This window comes from Sphaeramia orbicularis, chromosome 19 (assembly GCF_902148855.1).
Source record: "Sphaeramia orbicularis chromosome 19, fSphaOr1.1, whole genome shotgun sequence".
Taxonomy (NCBI): domain Eukaryota; kingdom Metazoa; phylum Chordata; class Actinopteri; order Kurtiformes; family Apogonidae; genus Sphaeramia; species Sphaeramia orbicularis.
The window spans coordinates 42,994,846-43,015,863 of NC_043975.1; the positions used below are offsets into that span (position 1 = coordinate 42,994,846).

Below are 21,018 nucleotides of genomic sequence, written 5' to 3' on the forward strand. Positions count from 1 at the left end.
ATTAACAGGTAAACATCAAACATACAAATGTGGTATTAAAGATGTCGCCTTATAGCCATTGTTTGACCATTGTTCCATATCAAGTTTGTGTTGAAAGTGCGGTAATCAAACATGGTTATCATGATAATTAGAATTACCGCGGTTTAATCATTACACCGGTAATCGTACATCCCTAACTGATAGTGGGTAAATTGTCTTTTCAACTGCAGATCTCTAATGTCATTGTGCACAGCAGTGGGTATAAAAGGGGAACGGATGAATATGGGGAGTAAATGAGCAGCAACCAAGCACCATGGTTAACATGGGTCCAGAATGTTCTGAACAGAGGATGCATCAGCTAAGCAGCTCATACGCCTCAGACTTTTCTTCTGATATAAAAGTTAAATGTCTGACTTGCATTGTGTGTGTGTGTGTGTGTGTGTTTAGGTGCTAGAGCCTCAGAATGTGGACCCATCCATGGTTCAAATGACCTTTCTGGATGATGTTGTTCACTCACTGTTGAAAGGAGAAAACATTGGCCATCACCTCCAGCGAAGGCCAGATCGAGCCAAACAACACACTGCCCACGTGAGTAGCTCCGCACACACACACACACCACACACACACACACACACACACACACACACACACACACACACAACATCTAACTTACTCAGATTACTAACACACCAGGGGTCAGTTCTCCGCAGCTGTAGAAGACTTCTCTTTCTATATTTCTGTCTCCAGTACCTTTAGTAAAACACATACATTGGAGAAGAGCTGCATCTCTCAACTTTTGAAATGGATTATTTTCTTTGAATTGATTAAAAAGATGTACAAATGAACTGTTATTCAAAAATATAGAGCTCAGGATTGACTCAAGAAAATAAGGATTACGATTAATATTGGTAGTTGAGAAAAGGATGTGATTTACCTGAATTACAATTAAATATGGATTCTCTTCTGTTGGATATTAGGAATGATTATATTGAAAAAAGTTTTTTTTTTTTTTCATTGTTTGTTTCATGTGGAGAACATTGTGTTAATTGTAAATAGGGCTCTGCAAAATAAGTCTGTACTTCAGCCTAAACCCTTTAGGTTCCATGAATGTAGAACAGTGGATATGTTGGTTTGGTTTGGTGTTTAAAGTAATTAACGACTGAATAAACTACTACTATTTAAAAAAAAAAAAAAAAAAAAAACAATAAGGTGAAAAAAAAAGCAAAAAAACATGACTGAAAATGACAAACAACTTGTCCTTGTCACAGTAAGCATCTGTGTAAAACCACAACTTGGAACCAATGTTTAGCATCAGCGAAATAAGGAAACAAAGCTTCGATTCAGGAAAATTTTAATTGAATTTTTTTTTCAAACTATTTGAATCAATTTGTCATTTCAGCTCAATTTGTTATTCAGAAATTGAGAAATACATCTATATAAATGAAGCGAATGCATCAGAACAGAGCTGTACTTTGCAGCCTTCATTTGGCCTTGACATAGTGTTCGTCAGGTCTGTTTCTGTGGTTGTAATGGATACGTGGGTCAACACAGCGTTAGTTCATGTTCATATGTTCACGACTGTTGGACTCATGTCTGCTGCTGTCCCATTGGTCTGCCTCCTCTGTGTGTCTTAAAGGGAAATGAGTTGTTGTGTACTTGTTCTCAACTACCACACACACACACACACTGTTAACCATTCAGCTCTGTCCATGTGACTTTACTGCATCAGTTAACACCGTTGACTGCATATAGAGACAGTCACTGTGGTGCCAGTATGACTCATAGTTCATTTTCTGTCAGATTTATGCTGCCTTCATGTGCTTTTGGGAAAATGAGCCTTTCCAGTAGTGAATTTTACATTTCAAGTGCGTTGTGTTCAAGCGCTTTCGCTGTTGTAGCCTAATGAAAAATGGCTGACATACATTTTTCGTGACCTTCTTCTGCTACAGCATTTTTTTTTTTTTTTTTTTTCTAAGTCGTTAGCTAACAGCAGCACAATGTTAATAAAAGCATTATTTATCATTCACGATGAATCCCTCTTTGCTGTTCGCCATGATGAAAAGGTCAAAGGTTATTTTCATCCCGGCAGCTCATGGATTGAAATTTTTTGCACTGTTCTCCAGTGGAAAGTACGACATGAGGGGGTGTTCATGTGCCATTTTCCAGTTTAACTAGTGTTTCCCGTAATTCCCACAGCATGTGAAGGCAGCATTAGACAGGTTAATAATCATCAGTACATGTCCAAAACATTGTTCTTATCTGTTTAGGTAGATTTCATGATGGTTTCTGCTTAATTCAACATCTTGCTGATCAGTGTATTTTTTAAGAACTTATCTGATGTTCTAAAACCAGGGGATGGACTGACTAGTTCCACATCTGTCACATCTTCAGCTGGACACATATGGCGTCAGCGCATCCATCTGTCTATCCAGTCCGTAGTTGTGATGCACCTTTTACAGCAGGGCTCTCAAACATGTGTCCCGGGGCCAAATGCGTCCCACCAAAGCTTCCAATCCGGCCCCTGGGATGAATTTACAAAGTGTAAAAATTCCATAATCAAGGCTGTGGAACTCATTTTAGTTCCTGTTCCACATACACACCAATATGATCTACAGTCAAATAATGACAGCAGAATAACCTACAAGAAAGAATGACTGCAGATTTTTTTCTCGGTTTGATGTGAAAATAATCAATCATAAGTGCAAAAAATAACATTAAACTAGAAGCACTTGGAGAGCGCAGACATCCGCCACGGCAGATCAGTGCCCCGGATTTAGATATAAATTTCAGGAAAGTTGATACTGGCGCAAGGAACAAATGATTAAATTTTGGTGGTGAGGGGGGGGGGGGGGGGGGGGGGGGGGGGGGGGCATGGGGACCCACTGATCTGCCTTGGCGGAGGTCTGTGCTGTCTTTTCTAGAAAAGCACTTGAAGAGCGCAGACCTCCGCCAAGGCAGATCAGTGGGCCCCGTGCCCCCATGATCACCACCAAAATTTAATAATTTGTTCCTTGCGCCAGTATCAACATTTCCTGAAATTTTCATCCAAATCCGTCCATAACTTTTTGAGTTATCTTACACACAAACAGACAGACAGACAAACTAGCGCCGACAAAAACATAACCTCCTTGGCAGAGGTAATTATGAAAATATTTACAAACTATCCTGAAACAATAAAATATAAATATGAACAACCTGAAATGTCTAAAGAAAATTGAGCACAATTTTAACAATTCAATACGTAATGTACATGTATAAATGATAAGTTGAGGCATGATATTGTTAAAATTGCACTTATTTTTCTTAAGAAATTTCAGTTTTTTCAGGTTATTCACAACTTTTTTGCTTGGATAGTTTATAAATTAAATATTTTCGTAATTTAATGGGTTTATTTTTGCACTAAAACAAAGACAAAAATTTTTCAGTTTTCATTATTAATATGTTTCTGTTGTTACTTCCACCAGGAGGTATTGTGATCACTTTGCTTTGTGTGTTTGTTTGCTTGCGTGTTTGTTTGTTAGCAACGTTACGGGAAAACTATTCCAACCATGTTTACCAAATTTTACGCACAGATAGGCCTAGGCTCTGGGACAAACCCATTAAATTTTGGGTCAAGTAGGCCAAAGTTCAAGGTCACAGCAAGGTCACGAAATCTGAAATTTTCCTATCTCTCATCATTGAGCAATTTTCCAAAATTCATAAAAAATTCAAAATGACTCTGATTAGCCTCCACTTTGATACACCCGTAGCTTATAACAATATCTTGTGTCTGGCACAAAATTGTCCACATCCACTGTGAAATGTGGACTCTGTGGACATTTCAATTTAACATTGAAAATCCCATTTATGACACATTTTTCATTATAACTCAACAAATATTGATTGGAATTTAATATAATTTAACATACACATGACTGGTACCAAGCTTCAACTTTTTCTGCTGTATGGAACAACCTTGAAACTGTTTAATTTAAAAAGAAATAGTCGGTACACACATGCACACCATTAGGGGTGCTTGGCGGAGGTTTGCGTTCTCTGAACACTTGGTATTTTACTGGTCCGGCCCACTGGAGATCAAATCAGGCTGAATGTGAAACCTGAAAGAACATGAGTTTGAGAGCCCTGTTTTCCAGTGTGTTGGTCAAAGGCTGGTATCGGAGGAGCTGATTGGTTACAGGCTCTAACACACAGCCAGTGCACTTTGGTCCCACAGTCATTAACTAAATCTCTCCTTGTCCCACTTTTTTTTTGTATTCTGTTGTTTCCTTTTCATTCATTTTTCTTTTTTTGTTTTTTTTTTTTTTTTTCTTGTTATTGTTGACACATAAAAGATGGCGGGAGGGAGACCCGGCGGGACCACTGGCAACACTCAGGTACCCCCAGACCCTCCAGACCTACACTTTACCCACAATGCTCTAGATCAGGGTCTCAAACTCAGATCCTCGAGGGCCGGTATCCTGCATGTTTTAGTTTTTCCCTCTTCCAGCACACCTGACGGTCGTTATCAGGCTTCTGCAGCGCTTGATGGTAGGCTTATCATTTGAATCAGGTGTGTTGGAAGAGGGATACATCTAAAACATGCAGGATAGTGGCCCTCGAGGACCGGAGTTTGAGATCCCTGCTCTAGATGAACATATAGTGTGTGTGCGTGTGCGTGTGTGTAAGTGTGTAGCTCCAGCTGAGTGACTGACATGAATGCCTTCAGTGAGTATTTTCAGTGCCTGTGACTGAGGGGTTTTTTTGTTTGTTTTTTACACATTTCCCAGTCACATCACCGTCTGTCACTGTCAAGTCTGGGTTTTTTCTAAATGTCAGTAAAATTGTCAAGGCTAATTGGAGGATGTTGTATGATTGTTTACTCCATTTTAAATTGAAAATGTGACAAACATGTCTTTGTTGTGTGTCTATTAACCCTTTGATACAGTCTGTAAAACACTGTCCTAATGTGCAACATTCACTGAATTTCTCATTTTCGTTCTCACAAGTCACTAATTAACCCTTAAAGACCCACAACTATTTTGTCTTTCCCAACTCATTTCTCACTATTTTTTATAATATTATCCTCCATATGTCTCAGTGTAAATCATTAATACTGTATTGCCAGAAGTATTTGCTCACCTGCCTTGACTCACATATGAATTTCAGTGCCATCCCATTCCTAGTCTATGGGGTTCAGTATGACGTTGGTCCACCCTTTGCAGCTATAACAGCTTCAACTCTTCTGGGAAGGCTGTCCACAAGGTTTAGGAGTGTGTTCATGGGAATTTTTGACCATTCTTCCAGAAGTGCATTTGTGAGGTCACACACTGATGTTGGACAGAAGGCCTGGCTCTCAGTCTCTGCTCTAATTCATCCCAAAGGTGTTCTATGGGGTTGAGGTCAGGACTCTGTGCAGGCCAGTCCAGTTCATCCACACCAGACTCTGTCATCCATGTCTTTATGGACCTTGCTTTGTACACTGGTGCACAGTCATGTTGGAAGAGGAAAGGGGCCAGCTCCAAACTGTTCCCACAAAGTTGGGAGCATGGAATTGTCCAAAATGTCTTGGTCTGCTGAAGCATTCACAGTTCCTTTCATAGGAACTAAGGGGCCAAGCCCAGCTCCTGAAAAACAACCCCACACCATAATCCCCCCTCCACCAAACTTTACACTTGGCACAATGCAGTCCGACAAGTATCGTTCCCTGGCGACCGCCAAACCCAGACCCGTCCATCAGATTGCCAGATGGAGAACCGCGATTGGTCACTCCAGAGAAGGCGCCTCCAGTGCTCTAGAGTCCAGTGGTGGCGTGCTTTACACCACTGCATCCAGCGCTTTGCATTGCACTTGGTGATGTATGGCTTGGATGCAGCTGCTCGGCCACGGAAACCCATTCCATGAATCTCTCTGCACACTGTTCTTAGGCTAATCTGAAGGCCACATGAAGTTTGGAGGTCTGTAGCGATGGACTCTACAGAAAGTTGGCGACCTCTTCGCACTATGCGCCTCAGCATCCGCTGACCCCACTCCATCAGTTACGTGGCCTACTACTTCATGGCTGAGTTGCTGTCGTTCCCAAACACTTCCACTTTCTTATAATACAGCTGACAGCTGACTGTGGAATATTTAGGAGCGAGGAAATTTCACGACTGGATTTGTTGCACAGGTGGCATCCTATCACAGTTCCACGCTGGAATTCACTGAGCTCCTGAGAGCGACCCATTCTTTCACAAATGTTTGTAAAAGCAGTCTGCATGCCTAGGTGCTTGATTTTATACACCTGTGGCCATGGAAGTGATTGGAACACCTGATTCTGATTATTTGGATGGGTGAGCCAATACTTTTGGCAATATAGTGTATGTTTCTATATTTAATTCACTGATCATGTAGACGTTCATTAAAGCTCAGGGTAAATTCAAATCAGGAAAAAAATGGTAAAATTGAATTTTTCAACTAAATCTGTCGTTAACTGATCATAAACCCAGTGCGTCCATCCACTGTCATTGATCCAACTCCATGCGTTTGACTGGGGAATCAATGTTGGAGAAGATGACGGTGTTTCCACGGTAACTACAGAGCCTCTGAACATCCAAATATGGTCATATCTGATGACCATGAAAAGATTTTACACCAATTATTGACATCTATAGTTAGGATTAGTGAATTAATAGCTATTAATTTTACATCAGTAGATGCTTTTGGTGGCCAGTCGCTGTTTGGGTCTTTGAGGGTTAATGTTATGTGAAAAATCTGACAAAATACATACACAAATGAGTGGAACAGATCTGTGTCCGATCTGCTCTGCACATACTGTTATAGTTCCAGCTGGGGATGTAGCGATTACCAATATAACGATAAACTGCAGTAAAATTGCAGACGGTTAGTAATACTGTTTAAATTCTAATTATCATGATAACCATATTTGATTACTGCACTTCACCTATGTAAAGATCTGCTTTTATGTCAAATATTTGAGTATGGTTTTAATTTATTACAATTTTAAATTTTTTTTACCTAATATTTGGAACCAATATTCACTTTTAAAGTCTTTGAAGAGGTTCATTAAGCATCTTTGTTATTTATGCAATAATTATATACATTTTTCAAATCGGATTTAATATATATTTTTGTGTTTTCAGGCCTTTTATGTTTATATAGTAGGTTAAAGTGAAAAAATAATAGGCAGATGATATAAATGAAGTTGTGCTGAAAAAAGAAGATCCCAAACATGGGTATAGTAAACATTTGTTTATATAGTATGTAAAGGCAAAATCAAAAGTACTGAAAAATTTTTGTTTGTTTTTTAAAATACAACTTGGTTGAATTATTTCAGTGTGTGTATAAGTACTTTTTGAACATTTTGAGCACAATTTCAACAATACCGTGTTAATAATGATAACCGTGATAATTTCGGTCACAGTAACCGTGATATGAAATTTTCATATGGTTACATCCCTAGTTCCAATAGGACATGGTTACATTACAGTGTGAGCAGCTGGAGTAAGGTGTGTGCATTGAAAACCTGTGAACGGGCTTGTGTTGTGGATCTGTACTGCTCTGTAGCACAGCAACATCTGTATGGAAGTGTATGGAGGTGCTGCAGTGTACCAAGACAAATACACATGCAGAGGGATGAGCACCGATGACTTTCGCTCATTTGAGTCACAACTGATCAAGATTGGCTCGTCCAGTGTGTTTTACTGTTTCTTAATCTACCGTCCCCCTGGCCCTGCTGGTGCCTTCTTAAACGATTTTAGTGATTTCCTAACATCAATAATAAAACTGGAGAAGGTTTTAATTCTTGGGGATTTCAATCTGCACATCGACAACGACTCATCCAGCCCAGCAATGGAACTTTTAGCCATGACTGACACTTTTAACCTCAAACAACATGTATCTGGCCCGACCCACAAGAAAGGACATACCCTGGACCTGGTATTCTCATTGGGCTTACACGTCACAAATGTGTGTGTTGAGGATGTCCACTTAAGTGATCATTGTGATGTGTTTTTTGACTTATGTGTGCCTCTTGAGCCCAAGCCTGCACCTAGAAGGGCCAAGAGGAGGATTATTACAGAGTCCACAGCCCAGGATTTCCGTGCCCTGTTTTACCCTAGTCTTCTTAATGAGTGTTCCGATGTTGATGAGTTTATCCAGCGCTTTGCCACACACTGCAGCTCTATTCTTGACCAGGGGGCTCCCCTGAAAACCAATGTCACTCGTAAGAGGTCTTGTCCACTTCCACAAACTTATAGCCACAAACAAGAAAAACCCCAACGTAATCTTTGACACAGTCGAGTCCATTGTGTCCCCTGCTGTCCCTGCTGCCCCCGTGCTCTGTAAAGCTGACAGCAATGACTTCCTAAACTTCTTCACAGACAAGATCAGGGATATTAAACACAATATCCCACCACCCTCTGGCCGTCTGACCTGAGCTGATCCCCCTCTTCAAACCTGGTCCTCTTTCGACCCTGTGACACTTGAGGACATCTCAGCACTTTTATCTAAAACAAAACCCTCCTCCAACTCTGCAGACATCCTCCCCCATAAGCTCCTTGTCAGTGTCTTTGACACAATTGGACCATGGGTCACAAAGTTTTTTAACCTGTCACTCTCAACTGGTTTGTTTCCCAGCTCCTTCAAACAGGCCATCGTAGAACCAAATCTAAAGAAAACCACACTGGACCCCACAGACTTAAAAAGCTACAGGCCCATTTCAAAGCTCCCCCTACTGGCCAAAATCCTTGAGAAGGCAGTGTCTAAACAACTTACAGCTTTTCTGGAGACACACCAGATCTATGACACTTTTCAGTCTGGGTTTAGACAACACCACTCAACAGAAACCGCACTATTAAAAGTGTCTAGTGACATCCTGATGGCAGCCGACTCCGGGAAATCCACGGTCTTGGTCCTGCTAGATCTCTCCTCGGCCTTTGACACAGTGGACCATACCATAATGATTGAGAGACTGAGGGACCTGGTAGGGATGTCAGGTCCTGTGCTAGACTGGTTCTCCTCTTACCTGACCGACAGAAGCTTCACTGTGTCAATAAACAACTTCCAATCTGACTCAGCGGATCTACTGTGTGGTGTGCCCCAAGGCTCTGTCCTGGGACCAGTCCTATTCTTACTCTATGTCCTCCCACTTGGCCACATTATCCGACAGTATAGTGATGTCTCCTATCATCTATTCGCGGATGACATCCAGATATACTGCTCCTTTAACTCCTCTGAGCCCCACAAACTGAGTTCCTTAATCAACTGCTTGTCAGAGCTGAAGCAGTGGCTAAATGATAACAGCCTCCAGCTGAACTCCAGCAAAACAGAGACCCTCATTATTGCCCCGGACAGTGCAATCCCAGGGATCAAACATCACCTTGGAGACCTGAGTTCCTCAGTAAAGACCAAACTGAGGAATCTGGGTGTCATCTTTGACCAGGACATGTCCTTAGAATTCTACTCCAAATGCCTAGTGAAAAACTGTTTCTTCCAACTCTGCAACATCTCCAAACTCAGGTCTATGGTGTCCATCAATGAGCTCGAGATGATCGTTCACGCTTTTGTGTCTTCTCGCTTTGACTACTGTAACAGCCTGTTCACATGCTTAAACAAGAAGGAGCTGGCTTGTCTACAGTTTGTCCAGAACTCTGCTGCAAGGCTTCTGACCCGCACAAACAGGAGAGCCCACATCACTCCCATTCTTAAATCACTCCACTGGCTCCCTGTTCTATATCGTTTTCATTTCAAAATTCTGGTGCTAACTTTCCGGCCTCTACATGGCCAGGCCCCTGCATACATTGCTTCCCTGATCCAGCCCTACAGCTCGACTCGTAGCTTGAGGTCTTCAGGACAGCACCTGCTGATGGTTCCACGCACCTGTTTTAGCAAACGCAGTGACAGGTCTTTTAAAGCTGTGGCACCATGTCTATGGAATGACCTGCCTCTACACCTACAGTCCATGGACTCTGTAGAGAGCTTTAAAAAACACCTCAAAACCCTCCTGTTCAGAAAGGCTTTTAGTTTCCCACCTGATCCAGGGCCACCACAAACTGATTACACTCTATATATTTATCATAAAGTACTCCATGCCCCCCCCCCAGTCTCTCTATATCTCTATCGCTCTCTCTTTTCTCCTCCTTTACTCTCTTTAACCCCAACTGGTCAAGGCAGATGGCCATCCTTCAGGAGTCTGGGTCTGCTCAAGGTTTCTGCTGTTAAAGGGAAGTTTTTCCTCGCCACTGTCACCAATCACAAGTGTTTGCTCCTGGAGGATTCTGTTGGGTCTCTGTAAACTTAATTTGATTCTGATTTGAATTGATAAAGCACTTTGTGCTTCTGTCTGTGAAAAGTGCTCTATAAATAAAATTTACTTACTTAAGGACTGACCCAGGTCTGTGTGAACACTGGAGCAAAATCACTTATTTCTGTGACTGTGATCTCAACACAGGCCAGAGCATCAATTTGGCTCAGTGAACAGTTTACCTGACAGGTTTGACAGTGGTCAATTTGTCCCATACAGGGTTAGCAGCACAGCACAGCAATTAACCAGCCCCTTAAAGGTCTGTAGCAAGCAGAAACAAACGAAAAGCAGCCACTTCTTCTAGTAGATGATCATGTGTAGAGCAAGGTTATTATTGTTAACGAAAACTAACAAAATGACGAAAACTAGAATTGAAAAAACATTTTCGTTAACTGAAATAAATAAAAACTAGAATTAAAAGAAAAAAATGATAACTAATTGAAACTGTATTGTGTGCTTACAAAACTAACTAAAACATATAAAAATTATGGATAAAATTCCCTTAGTTTTTGTCTTTGTCAATGTCGGATTGATATGAAATCGATTTATTTCACTCTAGCAATTTTAGCTGCTGGCACCATACGACACTTCACGGTCCAACACTTGTCGTCACTTGTGGTTTAGAGTCATCTTCTGGTCCCCACTCTACGTGGAAACATGTAGACTAAAGTTGGGAGAAAGCAGCAGAGTCCTGTCTGGGATTTATTTGAATACAACGGAGAAGAAGGGAAAAGATATATATTAAAAAAACCAAAAACTAAACTAAACTAAGCATTTAGAAAATAACAAAAACTAATAAAAACTAGTAAACCTGCTCTAAGAATGAATTAAAACTAACTGAATTAGAGGAAAAAAAGTCGAAACTAAATAAACTAAACTATAATGAAAAATCCAAACTATTAGAACCTTGGTGCAGAGCACTGCCTCCATCACACACACAGTCTACTACTGTTTATTAACATTACTACTAATGTTACTGGTCCATCAACAAAGTCTGAACCACACTGGAAAACTCAAAATCTGACCAAGTGTTTTTTTTTTTTTCATTTCTCTTCCAAATCTCATCACACGTAAAATCAGACAGAATCACCTCAAGAGGAACTTTTCAGTGAGATATAAAACTGGTTTATAGACAATAGATCTGGAAAATCTGAAAATCACCAGTACATGTATCACAGATAACTGCACGTCACTGAACATACCTTATAGCAGTGGTTTCCAACCTTTTTTGGTTCATGACCCCACTTTAACATCACAAATTTCTGGTGACCCCAGACATTCAAAACAGAGACATTTTTTGCTAAAATGAATTTGTTTTGATCATGTTATAGTTTGCTCTACTATGTTGCAAATAAATGTTAATTATAGACAACATTTAGTCTATATAATGTATATTATAGTGGACGGAGGCAGTAAAGCCAGGTGTAAATTACTGCAAAGGGAGAATTTTATTTTCCTTGGTTAGGATATGTACAGTCAGTAGAGCTTGGATTTACAAGGCTGACAATTAATACTGAACAAACAAGAACTCAAACTATGAAATATGAAAGAGCTGCAGCATCTGAAACCGACCACAATGAACATTTGACACATAAACAGAACCACAGATAAATGATAAACAGAACCATAGATAAACAGAACCACGGATAAACAGAACCACAGTGCTTCAGTTTCAGCTTCAGAGTTTGTCATGTCTTTATTGTATTGTGATTGTCTCTCAACTCACCATATATTTTTTACCAGTAAGGTTTTTTTTTTTTTTTTTTTAAATCCATTACTAGAAATTTCAGGCGACCCCACGTGGGGTCCCAACCCCAAGACTGAAAAACACTGGATTACAGAGATGAGACGATTCGATTCAGTTACCTGTAAATGATTGTTGAAACATCTTAGTAGATGTGTTTGCACATACGCTTTATGCACAGTTTAAATATAACATCAGAAAAAGTGTCGGAATTGGCATAAAATAAAAGCCACGACAACATCCCAAAGTTTGATCAGATGCCTCCATTCTTCTGTCATCATCAGTTCATGTGGTTCTGTCAAATACTACCAACCCACCCAGTGACAGACTGTATGTTTATGCTTCTTTAGTCGCAGCCTTCACCTTTGACCCCTGCCCAAAAAACCCAATTATTTCACCCTCTAGTCCAAGTGAACATTTGTGTCCAGTTTTACAATATTCTGTTTTAAATATAATGTGTTCAGACTGACAGATGTACAGATGTTCCATGAAGGAGGTGTTTTACAGACGTTTGAACATTTCAGACCAAAGCAGCCACAGAACGCTTTCCTTCTACTGTTTAACACCAACATATGGAACATGGACAACAGCTCCATCTGTTGACCACAGCAATATTCACTTCAATTTAGTCACTGTACATATCCCTCTAATTCACCTTTTCGCCTTTACTTTTTTTGTAACATTTCCCACGTCTGCTTCAATGGCTTGAATATTGTAATAAAACACAGAATCATATATAATAATGTGTATAATTATGTAATGTACTGTATCTTTGATTATATTGGCTACTTTTCCATCAATTGATACAAGTGGTCAGAAAAATCCTGCCTTCTTTTGATTGAGAAAGTTTCTTCAAATATTAGAATGAATCAATCTAATATCAATACTTGCATCTTGTCAACACCAAAATATGAACTGAAAAGTCAGAATGACACGTCTCTAATAAAAACCGTTTAGTTGCATAATATTTGTTGCTTCATATTGTTGTCCTGCTGCTAAAAGAGAAAAGGAATGTGCCAGATATCATTCAGCCTTTGTCAGACTAATACTCCATCCTGTTGTACTGCACATGCCCAGTTGAAGTTGTCTGCTTTACTCATTGATCGTCAGGCATCTAAATTTTCACTTTTCATTTGTGTTGTTGTGTTTTGGTCTCATTTACCGCTATAATCCAGACAGTTCCCCTCCTCTGAGTTCATGTGTACATAACCATCATAGTGAGACAGCCCACTGACACAGGCTCATTATTTCAGCCTTCAACAAAGTGTCGTACAGTAAAGAGATGACCATTTAAGGCAGGGCTGTCAAAGTCACTGTAGTTTAAAGTAAAGTAAGTAAAGTAAATTTTATTTATAGAGCACTTTTCACAGACAGAGTCACAAAGTGCTTTATCAATAGCACCCCTCAATAGTTTAGGGGCCACATCCAGCTCAATGTGATCTGAAGTGGGTCGGACCAGTAAAAAAGTATGCATAATAACCTATAAATAATAATCTTATTTTTGTCTTTGTTTTAGTGTCGAAAAAAAGTAAAATTGCGTTATGAAAATGTGAACAACTTAACCATATACAACAGGGGTGTCAAACTCATTTTAGTTCAGTTCCACATTCAGCTAAATTTGATCTGCAGTGGGCCGAACCAGTAAATAATAACATAATAATATAAATAATGTCAATTCCAAACTTTTCTTTATGTTTCAGAGTGAAAAAAGTAAATTTACATTATGAAAAGATTTATACCTGCAAACTGTCCTTTCAAAAGATGTGAATAACTTGAACAAACTGAAAAAATAAGTGTAATTTTAACAATATTATGCCTCAGTTTATCATTTACACATGTACATTATAACTTACAGATCACAGTGGATCTACAAATACACAAAACATTTAATAACAGGCAGAATATTGTTAAAATTGTACTGACTTCTCTTAACTCTTTCGGTGCCAGACAGTTAAGGGGCTAATAAGCCTTAAAAGTGCCACAGATTTTGGCCGTTTTTCAGTATTTCGCGTCGTTTTTATAATATTTGAAGAATCCTGCAGGAAACCGCTCTGTAACATCCGACCGATTGCTGATTAGATTCAAAACGCACCGGACGCAGCCGATTCATTATTGATCGTAATTTGCATAATTCATAATAATAATAATAATAATAATAATCTTTATTTATATAGCACTTTTCATACATTAAAAACTGTAGCACAAAGTGCTTTACATATCAGTTTAAAAATCAGTACCGCCCCCCACCCACCCACACCCACCCACTCACCCGCACACACACACACACACATATACATGCAAACCCACAAGCTCACACATACTTAAGAAGACTGACTGAGCACGGGTAGACCAGAACAAAAATGTACAAGTAAAAGTAAAACATAAATTTAGGAGGCGCTGTCTCAGGGAGCCATCCGCACCAGGAGGCAGCCGGCGACCAGGCACCAGCAACACAGCCCCGCATCCCAACCAGTGGGAGAGGGCCAACTGGACCCCCACCCACCAGAAAGGAGCGGACCCCAGTGAGAGAAGGCGCCACAGCCCCCGGAGTCCACAGCCGCCCCCCGGCATGGAGGGCTCCCTCTGATGAAACACCGGAGAATAAGAAACATTAAAAAGATATAAAATATTATTCGGTCGCGTGACCTCAAATTCCCGTCTGCTTGGTCTCAAAAGGGGGACACAGAAAGACGTCATCGAAATGTGAGAAAGAAATGGGGGTGGATGGTTTGTTTGTACACAAATGTGGCGTGTTCTCCAAAGCCGATCTGATCGGCCCGTGGCACTTTAAAGGTTGTATTCGTAAAGCCGATTTAATCGGCCCATGGCACTGAAAGAGTTAAGACATTTCAGGTTGTTCCTATTTGTTCAGGTTATTCACATTTTTTGCGAATCATACTTTGTTTTATTGTAAATGCATAAAAATTATTAAATTTATACATTTATATTTACATTTACAAAGAGAAAACTTTAGAGTTGTCATTATTTATTTGTTATTATGATAGTATTTTACTGGCTTGACCCATTTGAGATTGAATTGGTCTGACTGTAGTACCTGAACTAAAAGGATTGTCACTATCTTCAGTGTAATTTTTGCATTTCACAAATTCATCCCAAGGGCCGGACTGGACCCTTTGGCGGGCCAGATTTGACCCCCGGGCCGCATGTTTGACACCTGTGATATACAACCTGAAATTTCAGTACAATTTCCACAATACTATGTCTCAGTTTATTATTAATACAACTCACAGATCACAGTGGATCCACAAAGGCACAAAACATTTAGTAACAGGAAGAATATGGGTAAAATTGCACATAGTTTTCTTTAGACAGTTCAACATTTCATTTTCATGTTTTAATAATGTAATTTTACTATTTTCACATTAAACAAATAAGAACATTTGGAATTATGATTTTTTTTATTTTTGTATTTGTCATTTTTTGTTTTATTATTATGGTCTGACCCATTTGATATCATTGGACTGTATGGGGCCTTGATTATTAGTATGTTTAGTGCAATTACTACTACACTTTGTAAATTCATCCCGTGGTCCGAAGTAGAACCTCAGATGGGCCAGTTTTAGCCTGCGGATGATATGTTTAAAACCCCTGATTTAAGGTGTTTTGTCCATCAGCGATAACCTTATTGAGTTATAAATCCATGGTCTACATGACATTGAAAGAGTTTACAAATGTTTTCCGTGTACTAGAAACATATCTTGCCTCAGTTCAGGTAGAACCTAAACGGTTTCTCTCCACCCACAGCTTAACCTCTGTTTCCTTCTTCTTCCAGAGTCATTATACGCGAGCCCAAGCCAACAGTCCCCGTCCCATCATGACCTCGTCAGGACCCAACCCCAAAGGTTCCCAGGGAACACTGGCCTCTCAGCAACAGAGCCAATCACAGCAAAGCCAGCAAACAGCCAGCCAATCACACCACTCACCCAGTGGAAGTGGGCGGGAGCAGAGAGAGCAACGGAACTCCCGCTCTTCAAGGAGAAAAGGATCAGACAGCAGCGTTCCAGAGGAGGACAAGGACAGGAGAGAGGAGTCCACAGGGAGAGGTAAGGACACTGGCGAGGACTCAGCCAGTCCATAAAAACCACACTCATCTACAGACTAACACAGTGGATGGTTTCAGCCAGTCCATAAAAACCACACTCATCTACAGACCAACGCAGTGGACGGTTTCAGTGGATTTCTGGTGTTAGTCTATATGTTCACTGTGCTGCTTTTATACTGATGTGCACCTGAGACCCAGGAAAAGAAAAGTTTGGCTTTATTACATTAAATAATTGTCTTGATTGGAAACAGCATAAAACAGTGTGGGTTTTTTTATTCGAACATTATTATATTTTATATTGTATGGAATGTTCTTAGCAGTGGACAGCAGTTTTTTTTTTGTTTGTTTGTTTTTTAAGTAAAGCTGTGAAACACTTGTCCCCTACAGAAGACAAAAATTCATTGCTTGTCTCAACAGGATTTTAATTGTTTTCTTTATGACTTAGACTTAAGTGATTCTTCATATTTTTGAAGCATGTTTATGAATTTCTACCGTATTATGTGAACTGTGGATAATATATTTCTTCACTGAGTAAATCCATGTGTCAAAGGCAGAGCGTCCTTCAGGTATGCAGAGGTGGGACTTCACTGTAGATCACATGACTTTTAAAAACTCTTTATGTTATACAGAACAACTGAACTTTTCAGTCTTCCTTCATTCTCTCTAAATACATATTTATGGTCAGACTTCCAAGAGTGTAACTAAAACACAGAGATGTGCTTAAAATCAATGTTTGTTTTTTTGTTTGTTTCAGACTTGAAGTCAAAGGCCAAACAGGCAGTTAACAAACGTAGAAAAGGAGAGGAAGATGAGAAGAAAGCAGGGTTAAAGAGGCTGAAGACTGACTTAACATCTGATCTGTCAGAGAGCAGTGACTCTGAAAACCCCCACAATAAGAGGACAGTCCACTCCTCCTGCTGCTGCTCTTCTTCCTCGTCTTCATCCTCGTCATCCTCCTCCTCCTCCTCTTCCTCAGAGCCCAACTCTGAAAATGAGTTAAAGACTCGTAGCACCGATGGCAAACAAAGTGCCGTGTCCAAAATGGAGGAGGATGAGAAGCCACTGATGGCAGGTGTCAAAATCAATGACTCATCATCTCTCATTGGCCGCCTGTCTCCATGGGCGGAGCTTCAAGCATCAGAAGACAACAAGAAGGGAGTTGTTAAGGAAACAAATAAAATATCGAAAGAGGAGGAGGAACTTGTGGCAGTAACGCAGATCACCCAGTCTCCACAGCAACAGACGTCACTGATGTCTGACGGCGTCCAGAGCAGCATCCAGGGCAGTGTCATCGACAACAGCAAGAACGCCATGAAAGGTAGAAGACGCTAACGCCTGATTGGCTCTGAGATTGTCCCATGTATTTTGTGGTATTGTAAATGTGTAGGAAGTAGCAAGTACATTCATCATTTCTGCTGAAACTAGTCTTTTCAGTTCTTTTCGTTGTTTTTTTTTTTCAGCCTCATCTCGGTCACAGACGCCGTCCCTGTCTCATCTCCACGGCGGTGGTGTGATTGACATCACCGACGATGCCCAGGCCACCGTTCACCAGGAGAGTTCAGAGGCGGTGTCGGCGCTGCTCGCCTCCCAGAAGGCTGAGTCCACGGCTCTGTCGCCTTATCTTCCCCTCAACCCCTCCCCCGTGTCCTCACCTCCTGTCCCACCATCACCCTCCCCATCAGAGGGGGGCCGTAGAACGGACATTGACCCTCCCACACAGCAGCAGGGGATTATGGGAGGGAGCATCACAGCAGCCAGGAGTTTAAGCCACAAGATGGAGTTTGCTCCCTCTGAGGTCATCAGGTGAGGATGGTTATGATGATTTTTGTAATTGATCAGTCTATTGATTATTAGTCTATTGTTATTTCTATATAGATGCTTTTGTATATCCTTTTACTTTTATACTTTTTGTGGTTGTTGTCTCAGTTGGTTCTGGAATAAAGGACCAGTTGTTTGTCATTTTCACACGTCTGTTTCACATCCTCCATTTTTTTTCACCAATTCAAATAATCATTTAATCAAATTGAAGAAAATAATCAACAACAAGAACAGTATAAAAGTATATATAAAATATCTATAGATGTAAACAACAACAAACAAGTCAAATGACGTCTTAAAAACAACATGTCAGATAAGTCTACAACACATTTGGATCCAACTTAAACTAACTGAACGTGGAACTAACAAACAACTGTGGGTTGATCCTGATGTCATGTGCGTCACAATAAGTGTCCGTGTGAAAACAACAGTGGAACCAATGTTTAACAGCTGGGAAATTAAAGAAACAAAGCTTGGATTTGGGAAAATTGTAATTGAATATTTTTTTTTAATCAATTCGAGTCAATTAATGGTTTCAGCTCTAGTTTTGACTGCATGTTCCAGATAAAAGCCACTCAGTGGATAGTTGGTTTTTGGTAGATGATGACTCTAACACAGGGATTAAAGTTCTCCGTCACCACGACAGATTTCCGTCAAATGGAAAAACTGAGGGGGATAAAAGTAATATTGAAGAAACTTCCCCTCGTGTTTCGCGGAGTCCAGTCGGCACCGCGATCCTGTCCTGAATCTGCAGGTGTTTAACACAGGCACAGGGGGCTGATAGGTTTAACAGTGATGATAATAAGATGACTTCTTTATTTTTATGTCGGGAGGAGAGATTGATGACTGTTTCTCTTTGGAAGGAAACGCTGCTCATTGTGTGCCTCAGAAACACATGGACAAGTTCAGCTTTACCGAAGTTCAGCCTCCAGACGCTAACTTTAGTTTAGTGCAAACAAGTAGCTTTCATTATGACAGAACCACAGCGAAAAGGGAAGAAGACAGAACTGATCTACATGGACCTTCATGTTTGGGTTCATAGCTTATCTCCTCTTGCCGGCATATGAGTAGTGTTTGTGTTTGTGTGTATGTGCCCTTCCCGTTCATGCGGCTGTGCGCGCTGCGGCCTTACGCGGTTACGCGCCCGACTGCATAAGTGCTTTATTTTGACCCGTTTAGCATCTTATTTCTATCTGTGTGGTACAGTACGAAGATAACATTGAATGAATGTGTAACACCTTTGGTATTTGCAAAGCCACTGTATTTTAAATACCCTCAGGGAGTATCTGTAACGGAATATAATTTCTGTTTCAGTTGACGTAATTTCTTCCAATCAAAAGAGAACATGATATTGGCGGGAGGGGGTTGTGGACGCAGGTTTGACAACGTACAGATTATTTTGGCTAGCATATACGACATCATGGACACGTTTGTAGAGGAAGGTGCTGAAGTGGTAACTATTGAGAGATGCGTGAAAAATAGATGGAGATGGGTGTGGCTTGATGAGAAGGGAGACGTTGGAACTCCAATTAGATCATGGTGCAAAAAAATGAAGCAGGCTCACTCATTTTTTGCAGTAAGGTTTTCTTCTAGTTATTATTTTCACTTGCTTCACAGGTTTTCATACCCTTTAAAATTAACCAGAGAGCACCAAAATTGACCTGAAGCTTTAAAAATTTTCTGGGGGAGGACCCCCAGACTCCCCACCAATACCACTCATGACATTTTTTCTATCCATGTTACTAATCTTCTACACCTGTACACTCTCTCATTCAGTGTGTTTTACAGTATTGCCAGATTTGACTATATAAACTTGTACGCTATAGTAGTATTGTATTGCATCATTTTTAATAGTGGCCAATGATTTTGACCAGAAGAAAATTTTCAGTCAGATGAAGAATTTTTGCTTTAATCCCTGCTCTAACAACGTGTAGAGTTTTCTCGGCTGTTACTCTAATGGCATGAATCAATCAACATGCCTTAAATTTGTATAAATCAGCGTACAAAAATAGTCCTGATTCTCTAGCACAGTGGTTCCCAACCTTTTTTAGCTTGTGACCCCATTTTACATCGCAAATTTCTGGCGACCCCAGACATTCATAACGAAGACATTTTTTTTTTTTTGCTAAAATTAATTTGTTTTTGATCATGTAATAGTTTGCTGTAATATGTTGCAAATAAATGGTAATTTTACATGACATTTAGGTTATATAATGTAAATTTTTATTGGTAAGTTTTAAATTTAAAAAAAAATTAATTAATTAATCAATTACTAAAAATTTCAGGCGATCCCATTTGAATTCCAGGCGATTCTATGTGAATTCCAGGCGATTCTATGTGGGGTCCCGATCCTAAGGTTAAAAAGCACTGCTCCCAATCCCTTTTTTAAGTTGTTTGGTACAGTCTGTTCTTTCTCAAACTGATAAAATCTTGCACCACAAACATCTGAAACCAGTGTTCAAGGGAACACTGAAATTAGGAGGAAAGAGGGTCTTACTTAGAGGCTCACCTGGGGTGTATATCCACCAGCAGCACCAAAGTTTGCATTTTAATAACATCAGTCCTTTTACATTAAAACCTTGCCACTTTAGTAAGTTCTTTTTTTTGTTTTTTGGGGGTTTTTTTGTCTTTTTTTTTATCAATTACTAGAAATTTCAGGCGACCCCACGTGGGGTGCTGACCCCAAGGTTGAAAAACTAGCAGATGATAAAAACAGTTGGGTAAGACATGTATGATAATATGAACTGATAAGTCATTCACTTTGGAATCTGTGGTTGACATCTCATTAAAGTTTATTCTGTTCCTGTTTGGTGCAAAAGTGAAACCATTCTGTGTGTTTCTTCTAGACCGGTCACATCCATGGCTGAAAACGTGCTGGTGGAGAAGGAGAAGACTGTCCTTCCTCATCATCATCATCTTCTTCATCAGCAGCAGAACACACAACAGCAGCAGCACTACACACATATCCACCCCAGTATCAAGAGCCCGTCCCTATCTGAGGAGACGAAAACACCATCATCATCCTCATCATCATCATCAGCAGCAGCAGCACAGCAGCACTCCCACAAGATGAACGCGGTCCTGTCCCCTGACTTACCAAATTCCAAAATGAGCCCCAGTCCCAACCTGAACCCA

The 21,018-nt window shown here is 40.2% G+C and overlaps 1 protein-coding gene across 1 annotated transcript in view; it reads left to right on the forward strand.

The window, feature by feature from the left end:
• Positions 1-21,018, forward strand: part of jmjd1cb (jumonji domain containing 1Cb) — a 334,742-nt gene that overhangs the window by 259,817 nt on the left and 53,907 nt on the right. Inside the window, 6 exon segments of the mRNA XM_030122304.1 lie at positions 427-567; positions 4,311-4,352; positions 15,796-16,066; positions 16,820-17,383; positions 17,526-17,868; positions 20,730-21,016. Of these exon segments, the coding sequence (XP_029978164.1) occupies positions 427-567; positions 4,311-4,352; positions 15,796-16,066; positions 16,820-17,383; positions 17,526-17,868; positions 20,730-21,016 (1,648 nt within the window).